This window comes from Echinops telfairi, unplaced genomic scaffold, assembly GCF_000313985.2.
Source record: "Echinops telfairi isolate 266 unplaced genomic scaffold, ASM31398v2 ScPeMD7_17;HRSCAF=63, whole genome shotgun sequence".
NCBI lineage: Eukaryota > Metazoa > Chordata > Mammalia > Afrosoricida > Tenrecidae > Echinops > Echinops telfairi.
This window is the reverse complement of record NW_022103914.1, coordinates 8,721,834-8,730,701: the sequence shown is the minus strand read 5'-3', so window position 1 is coordinate 8,730,701 and position 8,868 is coordinate 8,721,834. Positions and strand designations below refer to the sequence as shown.

The 8,868-nt window shown below is 50.6% G+C and overlaps 1 protein-coding gene and 1 pseudogene across 1 annotated transcript; one reads left to right on the top strand and one right to left on the bottom strand.

Moving 5' to 3' along the window:
- Positions 1-1,433: 1,433 nt before the first annotated feature.
- LOC101661027 lies at positions 1,434-1,827 on the bottom strand (annotated as a pseudogene).
- Positions 1,828-6,927: 5,100 nt separating this feature from the next.
- On the top strand, positions 6,928-8,865 carry LOC123521390 (ferritin heavy chain-like; the record flags this gene model as incomplete). Its single annotated transcript, XM_045287530.1, has 2 exons — positions 6,928-6,949; positions 8,501-8,865. Coding segments are annotated over exons 1-2 (387 nt in total), but the record flags the coding sequence as incomplete, so codon positions are not given.
- Between the last annotated feature and the right edge of the window lie 3 nt (positions 8,866-8,868).

Here is an 8,868-nt window from a genome sequence, read left to right as displayed (position 1 = left end):
GAACTACATGGCTCCTGAAGCTTCTGCTCTAGCCTCTGCTGCCAGCTCCTGCCATGCCACATGCTACCTGGGCCCACATGATCAGTAAAAGTGTGGGGGCATGCAACTCCCACACAGGACACACTCAGGCCTTTCTTGCTCTGCACAAGTGCTACAGCTATTTTAGCTCTGCTACCAAGCCTCTTGCCTGTTGTGGGAAAACCCCTGCACAGGCTTCTCTGAGTCAACCCCGCACAGGCACACTCAGGCCTTTGTCCAGCATTGGTAAGTGCTACAGCTCTTGTAGGCTCACCAGCAAGCTTCCTTCTTGCCCATGGGCTGGTAAGCCCGCTGGCACTATTTCTTGCCATCTGACTGTCTTCAGTGTTACAGTTCTCACTTCTGGGTCGAGAAGGTACTCAGTACAGGGGTGCCAGGTTCAAATGATGTGTTCTGCTCAAGACTGTTGTTGATGGTGGCGAGGTCTGCCCAACCCTCTGTGGATCAGGGAACAAGCATAAGGTAGTTCCCAGAGCTAATGTTCCACATCCTACCCAGTTGGGGTGTGATCAACGCATAAGTGGCCATCTCAGGTTTCTCCCCATCCTGAAGAAAGATTTCTGAAAATAAAAACACATATGCAAACGATTTGTCCAGGGGGGTTAATGGGCTATGTCATCATCAGTCTCCACAACCCTGGGTCCAGAAGAACTAGATGGTGCCCAGCGACCTTTGCCAACTGCTCTGGAAAAGATCGCATTAGAAAGCCCCGGATTGAGTGGGAGAGAAAATATTAAACTTAAAAATCATAAAAAGTCCAGGCTTATTGGTCAGACAGAGACTGGTGGAGCCCCCAAATCTACAGCCCTTAATTACCCTTCAGGTCTGGAACTGAACACACTTCCATGTTAGAATGAGCAACCACCTACGCTCAAAAGGGCAGGCTTTACCGCAGGGTAAAGTGTAGAGCATTCAGGAAAGAGGAGGTAGGGAGCCAGGAAACACAAAGCAGTGGGATACAGGATGGTACACTGAGGGGAATGCAATGGATGGCTGGGAGGGGGAAAAAAAAAGATCTATGAATTGTTGAATATAAAACTGATGATCTGCTCTGAAAACGTTTACCTAATTCATGATAAAAAGTTTAAAAACTAAAAAAAACCAAAAACACCTCTGTGTGATTGTCCTTTGTAGGGGCCTCCACCCACTTCTGCCAAGTTGATTCTGACTCTTAGTATCTTTTTTTTTTTTTAAGAGTGGAAAAAAACACACAAAACGTTATTATTAACTTATTTCAACAGGAAAAGTTGCCCAGAAACATGGACCGCATTTCCATCGGCAAGAGGCAGCAGGTGGTGGAGAAGGACACGGATGTAGGTAGGCCTAGGATAGTCTCCTTGCATCCTAGTAGAGGGAGAGCCCAGGGAAGGGACCAGGTTCCCTCCACTCAGCTGAGAGAGACCTGAGACCACCCCAGCCAGGGAAGCCCGAGACAACAGTCGAAGGCCAATCCAGGAGGAAATAGAGGGGGCACAGGATGGGACCCCTCAAGACTGGCATCACCAAGGGGGCGTCATGGGTTGAGGGTTGTGTAGATAGGACCACCACCGAGATGGACAACATAAATCTACTCATCATCTGTTTGGTATCCTCTGAACTCCGGGAATTGGCAACCCAAGCACACCACTTCAGCTGGAGCATGAGTCCGCACATGCTAAAGATCATGCCGGTTAGGTTCATGTAGTCCGGCGTCAGATCGTCCAAGGCTGGGTTACACTCGCTCGGCGGAGGCTTGTACTGCAACACTTTGTTTGGCCTCCGTGGGTCCGACATATTGTTCGCAGACATAGCCGAGTGGAAGGCTGGGACGCGCCCCGTCCGCCTCTTAGTATCTTTGTAGAGCAAAGTAGAGCTGTGCCATAGCCTACTCCTTGTCAACTCAAATCACGGATCTCCCAGCAGGACCGTGCACTGACCAGTCCCCATGGTAGGCCACAAGTCACTCAACCTAGAGATTCCCAGCCAATCATTTTGTCGGGATTACAAGGCCAGGGCTAGGAAGGCCAGGCAAAAGGGATTCATTGCACAAGTGGGAACGGTGAGGAGATCCCAATGAAGTCCGTAGTTTAGTTTGCAGTGGTGAAGCAAGGTTATTTTCATTGTTTTAAGGACGCTTCTGGGGTGAATGAAGATGGTAACAGGGAAAGCTGACTAAAGCTGATTATGAGAACCCTCAGAACTATTTTTGCAACTTTTCTCTAAGTCTAAATGTATCTCAAGATAAAACTTTTTTTTTAAAAAGGACCCTCTGGGGGCAACTACAAAGATATCATTCTTATTTCACTGAATTCTAGACTTTGGGGCATAATAAGGAAATAAAAACAAACTCACTGCCATCGAATCAATTCTGCCTCACAGCAACCTGGTAGGACAGGGTAGAACAGCCCTGGTGGGCTTTCAAAACCATAACTCTTTTTTTTTTTTTTAACATTATATTAGGGGATCATACAACTGTTATCCCAATCCATACACACATCAATTGTGTAAAGCGCATTTGTACATCGTTTCTCAAAACATTTTCTCTCCACTTAAACCCCCGACATTAGGTCCTCATTTTTCCCCTCCCTCCCCGCTCCCCCCTCCCTCATGAGCCCTTGATAAGTTTATAAATGGGTATTTTGTCATATCTTGCCCTGTCCGACGTCTCCCTTCACCCACTTTTCAAAACCATAACTCCTTACAGGAGAAGAAAGCGTCATCTTTCTCCCCAGAAGCAGCTAAGTGGTCTAGAACTGCTGACCTCGCGATTAGCAGCCTGGTGTGTAACCACTACACTGCCAGGACTCCTTTGGGACAAACAGAGAAGAAAAAACGAGCTAGGAGTTAGCGTTATTGAAAGTGGAATTGTACATGTAGGAATGGTTGAAATGGGAAATGCTTTGTTACTTATACTTCACCACAATGAAAGTTTTTTTTTTTTTTTTAAAGGCTGGAATTGTGGATGAACTGTCTACCCAGTTAGTTGCTCAGGCTACAAACATCAGTGTCATCTCGTGACTTCACCTCCAGCAGGGTCCAACCCAGGCTCCGAGACCTGGCCCGTCTTTTAGTCTCTTGAATCTGGCCTTCTTTCCAAGCCTGCCAGCCACTCGGGGGCAGGTGAGGCCACCTCTCCTCATAGATGGCTGCCGGAGCCCTGCACAGTGGGCAGGGCAGAGGAGGCCCCTCTAGGGAAGAAGTGTTTTGTGGGACAGGTGAGGAATACCCCGCGCAGAGGCCTGGCATGGGGAAGGCTGCAGCCTCACTGCCTCGAATTTATCAGCAAGTGAAAGGAACCAGCTACACACCTCAGAAACCCACAATTTGGTCATTCTACACAATCTCTCCTCTGTGAAAACAAGCGAGCGGGTGAGCCAACCTGGGGGCATCAAAGCCTGAGAGCCCGGCGTTATCTCTGGTTTTGATTCAAAGGACTCAGCATATTTGGGTGCTATTTTTATCTCCCCCTTTCATTTATTGTCTCAGGGTAAACACTTGTGATTCATAAATGCCTTAGGAGTGAATCAGTATTCTCCTGTTCAAACCAGTGGAGGCCACATCAAACAATAGCCCACAAGGTATTATTAATCATTAAATAGGAGTCTATATGGGCACTCCGGCCAGGGGGACATTTTTCTTCTCTTTGTCTGTTTTTCAAGGAAATTAACAAAGGGTGAACCTTAACTTTGATCTGTCTAGAAAACATTTTTTGGTTCTGTTTTAACCACTAAAGATTTGGCCAAATTTAAGGCTAAAGGGGCAAATATTTAAGGTGGGAACATGCTCCTTCCTGGCAGTGTGTGTGTGTGTGAATCTTTCTGGCACTCAATGAAGCCTTGCGTTTCAAATCGTAGCCCCCACCTTTCCCACAGGCACATGCCCCGCAAACACGGGCACTCTCCCCCATGATAAGCAAATACAAGTGCCAGTGGTGGACCTGATACGCTGGGACCACCACCTGCGCGTCGACGGGCAGGTGGGAAGTGTGGAGCTTCCCTGCTTGGAGAAGAAACCAGGTCACGTCCACGACACCTTGAGCAGAGCCATTGGAGGCAGCCCTCTCCCCTCTTCTGGTGTGGAGCGAATGAAGAGGCTCCTCTCGGCTCTAACACGCAGTTCCCTCCTCTGGATGGTACAGGAGCCTCACCCTCTGTGGCTAAGTGCTAAGTCTTGGTGGTTTTAAAGTAGCATCTCTTCTCACTTTCCCTCTGGAAGCAGCTCTGATGAAAAGACAGCAGGGCAAGGGGCAGATGAACATTTGAGGGCATGCCTCCACAGGCTTGCACAACTAGGACGGTGTGCTTCCCAGGTCAGGCCAGGTGTCCAGACCTAAGTGTTCGTAGCACCCTTTTCACTCTCAAAAGCACTGGCGTGTGGACCATCAATGATATGGTCACACCTAGCAAGTGCTGGAACAGGAAGGGTCCAGGCCCTGCGCATCTTTCCCAGAAGTCTCATCTCCCCTGAAGAACACAGAGCCCGGCCCGAGCTCTGGAGGGAGGCTGCGTGTTTACTCTCATGGATGAAGTGTCCCTCTGCAGCCCATTGCCCTGCTTTCGGGGCTCCTAGGAGAGGTCCCCCACACACCCTGTGTGCGCTCGCCTCCACCTCAAACTCTCCTTTCTGAGGGGCAGGGTCTCATTCGCTCATTCAAGCAAGGTCCCACCGAGCTCCCCAAACAAAGCAGCAGCCATTGCTCTTGGGGCAGAGACCTGCCCTTCCTGGAAAAGGAGGAGGGCAGGCCGTTTTCCAAGGACCCCCCTGGTCCCAGAGCCTGGGGTTCATAAGACGTTGAGGACTTACTACAAGTCCCTGGGTGGTCTACACAGTTCTTGGTTGCTAAATGAAAGGCTGGGCATTGCAGTCCACCCTGAGGTGCCTCGGAAGAAAGGTCTGGCCATCTAGTTATGAAATCAGTCACTGAAAAGCCTATGGAGCACATTTCTCCTCTGCTCTACACATCAACTCAGCGGTGGCTGACTTGGATGTGAGACAGTGGCAGATCGGCAGTAGAATTCTTGCCTTGTGGAGAGGCCCAGGTTCAATTCCCAGCCAATGCCCGTCAAGCTTGTCTGTCAGTGGAAGCCTGTGTACTGCTGTGATGTGTACAGTTTGAGTAGTGACCTCCGCAGCCACAGACAACATTATACCACAACGGCTGGCTATCCATTTCTTTGAGACCGGGGAGTCATGTGGATTTCTCAGATGAGTAAGGGGTACCCATCTTAAGGTGGCAGAGGCGTATCAAGGGTAATAATAAAAGTGGCTAAAGGCTTATATTGTATAGGCACTGTTTTAAGCACATGCCTCGCATTAATCCTCAATGATCCTGGGAGATTGGCACTATGGTGAGTAAACTGAGGCAGCGCATGGCCAGACCCCAGGGCTGCAAAGTGAACAAGCTGCAAAAAGCATTGCAGGGGTGGACTCTTCAAGCTTTGCCTCTGGGCACGCAGCTACCGGTGCTTCCTGAGATCGAATGGAGATGCATGCTCAACATTCCTAACAGAAATCATCACTGGGCCAATGGCATCTCAGCTGTAAAACACTTGAAATCCACAGGGGAAGGTGCTATTTAAACAGAAGGAGCCAGCACTTCAGTGCCGCTTTCTGGTCCTCTTTATCAATTTCGCGCAGCATCATAAAACAACAGGTGTGTCGGGCTGCTCTTTCTGTGTGCTGTATTTACACTTATTTAACCCTGGTGTGTCTGGCTGTGATTACTGTTTACCTCCTGGTCACAGAGTCCAGCACGAGGAGAGGCGGGCGGGACGGGGTGGGGAAGGCGTACAGTACGCAGGTCTACTTCAGGGTGGTGTGCTGGCTTTGTGCACCCGCCCCCGCCACGAGCTGATTACCTGTCTGAGGTGACCTCCTCATTTTCCAGTTGTCCAGGAAGACCAGTAATCTTCCCACTGGGCTTCTTTTTCCCCCCTTTCCTGTCTGCTTCCCTGTGGTGGGACCTGCCTGCTTAAATCTTACTTATTAACTATACATAGATAGGGCAGAGCGCGATTACAGCAGAATTGTTTGGGAGCTCAGTATCTCCTTTCTTCCCACGTACCTTACCCTGGGAATGGCTTTGTACTTGCATATTGCCAAGTGGTGGTTTGTCTTTAATAACCATCAATAAAGATAGGCCTGTGAAAACACGGCGAGCCACAGACTCCTCTAAATTCGCCGGATTGCAACAGAATGGGCGTCCTGGCTTCCTGGAAGGGGCTGCTGGGAGTGACCTGAATAAGGCCTCCCCTTTGAGTCTTGGGATTATCTGGAAGAATCCAATATCCTCGGAGGCTTCCAATGAGTTGCCATACAATCCTATTTCTCCAAGTCCAAACTCATACGTCTGCAACTTAGGGAGGCATATAGACTATATTGCACGTAGGCTTTCATTCTCCAAATATTTGGGGGTGGCAAAGATGGGGAGACTTCATCTTATGCCACTTTGGACATGTTCTCAAGAGAGACCAGTTCCAGGAAAAGGATGTCACACTTGGTAAGGCAGCAGGGCGGTGCAAAAGAGGAAGGCCCTTAATGAGACGTCCTGATACCTCGGCGGTAACAGGGGCTCAGACATAGGAGGATGGTGAGGACAATGCCGGAGCGGGCGGTGTGTCCTGCTGCTCTGTCTAACCGCCCTCAAGACCCCAGGAAGCGGCAGTTGAGCAATCACATGACCTGCAGCATTGGGCCCATCTGCTGCAGGAGGCTTCGTTCAAGTGGTAAAGAGCAAAGTGACACTGAGGTCTAAGGGGCACCTGGGCCAAGCAGGGTGTTTCAATCGCCTCCTAGGCCTATGAGAGCTGGACACTGAATCAGGAAGACAGAACAGTGTCGGAGGGAACTATTGAGTAGACCATGGGCTGCCAGAACAAACAAATCTGTGTAGAAAGAAGGACAGCCAGGATGACCCTTAAAGGCGAGGGTGGTGAGACTTGGTCTCACGTACTTTGGACGCCTTGTCAGGAGTGATTGTACATGAGGCGCCTGAGTCAGAACCAACCGGACAGCAACTAAAACCGCCACTCTGTGGGGGCTCTGCACTGGACCCTGAGGAACCAGGTGCCATCCTTATCAGAAAAGACGTGGAAGATATGGGAGGGAACGGAGACATTTTTTCATGTGAGGCTGGGAGGTCACTACTGCACACCACACAGAGCAGCTGAATACAAGCAGGGATGAAGGTCCGGAAGGGGTGTGATTCTGCTCTGCACTTAGTAGGTGTTCAGGAATACTCGTTGAATTGGATTAAGTTAAACAAGAGATTAGAAACTGGAAGGTTTACACCCCTGGCTGTATTACTGCCTGTCTGACTCACTTCCATCAATACCGGTTCACTCAGGACCCAAAAAGCAAGCTGAAACTCCACCTTTCCACTCGACAACAGGTAGGTCTAGATACCAAGTCTGAGTCTGTCCCAACTGCCAGATGAGGGGTGTGTAGAGGGTTGAATAGCCGCCTAGGACCAGGAAATCAAATACTTGACTTGAGCATTGGGTCCCTACGTGATGGTAGGAGCCTATTAGGATAAAGACCATACCTGGGCACATTAATGATGTAGTCGCTCTGGGAGCCAGCAACACTCAGGGTACCTTTGCTCAGTGACCTCTCATCAGTTTGGGCAAGACTGCCAGATACCAGCAGAGCCCGCCCTCCCAGGTGCCTCTCAGATTTCACTTGAGGCTGTTCTCCTGAAGCCTGGCCCTGCCAAAGGAAAGATCCCCTGCCTGACCCAATGTAAGATGGACACAGGGAAGTCCCGATTGTCCACAGTGGTCCAGGAACGAGGGGGTGAAAGCCTTGGGAGCTCCAAGAGAGCCTCATTCTGAGGCTGTGCCCCCCCCGCACCGCAGACTGGTTCCAGAGCAGGTTGTACTCTCCCATCCCTATTCCTCAATGGCCACTCCTGCCACCCTGCCAAACAAGCACACACACACCTTTTCCAATGTATGGGAGGTTATGTTATGTCTATGGGCGACATGCTACAGGTGTTGGATATCGATCTATCAAGGCCCCCACTCACAGACCTGGCCTTCCTTTCCAGAGCTTCCCTCTTGGCAGGGCTGGATGCCCACAGTGCAGCTCTGCCCCCAGCCCAGGGGAGGCTCTGGCCAGCACTTTTCCAGAACCTGTTCAGGCTTCTTGCTAAGTGGGATTCCTGCCCCTCCCTTCTCCTTTTCTTCCTGGCTCCTCTCAATGAGAAAGGGCCTTCCTCTTTGGTCCTCCAAAGGTGTATGAGTATTCTAGACCAAACTGGCAACCATCGTCCCCTGTCCCCTCGGCTTCATCCTGGTTCACCCACACCTTAGGAATTCAAGTCCATTCTGCGTGTGTGTCATCCACCATGACTAAACCGGAATGAGCCCATAAGGAGTCCTGTTGACTTCAAGAGACACATACGCACTTCCTACGCAGCCACCATCTATGAGTCACAAGAAAAACCCTAATCTTTCTCACTTCTCTGTGTCTTAAATGTGAGGTTGGGCCAGACGTTCTCCGCAGAGCCGCCGCGGTCTCCTGCTTCAACAGTGCTTGAACGAAACCCGGCGCTCGCCAGCCTCCCCCCGCCAACCGGCCGCCCAGCCCGCCGTCCAGCAGCACCTCTCCGCCTCCTCTCGACGCCCCCAGGCCTCCACCGCCGCCATGACCGCGTCTCCCTCGCAGGTGCGCCAGAACTACAACCAGGACTCGGAGGCCGCCATCAACCGCCAGATCAACCTGGAGCTCTACGCCTCCTACGTCTACCTGTCCATGTCTTACTACTTCAACCGGGATGACGTGGCTCTGAAGAACTTTGCCAAATACTTTCTGCACCAGTCTCATGAGGAGAGAGAACACGCCGAGAGA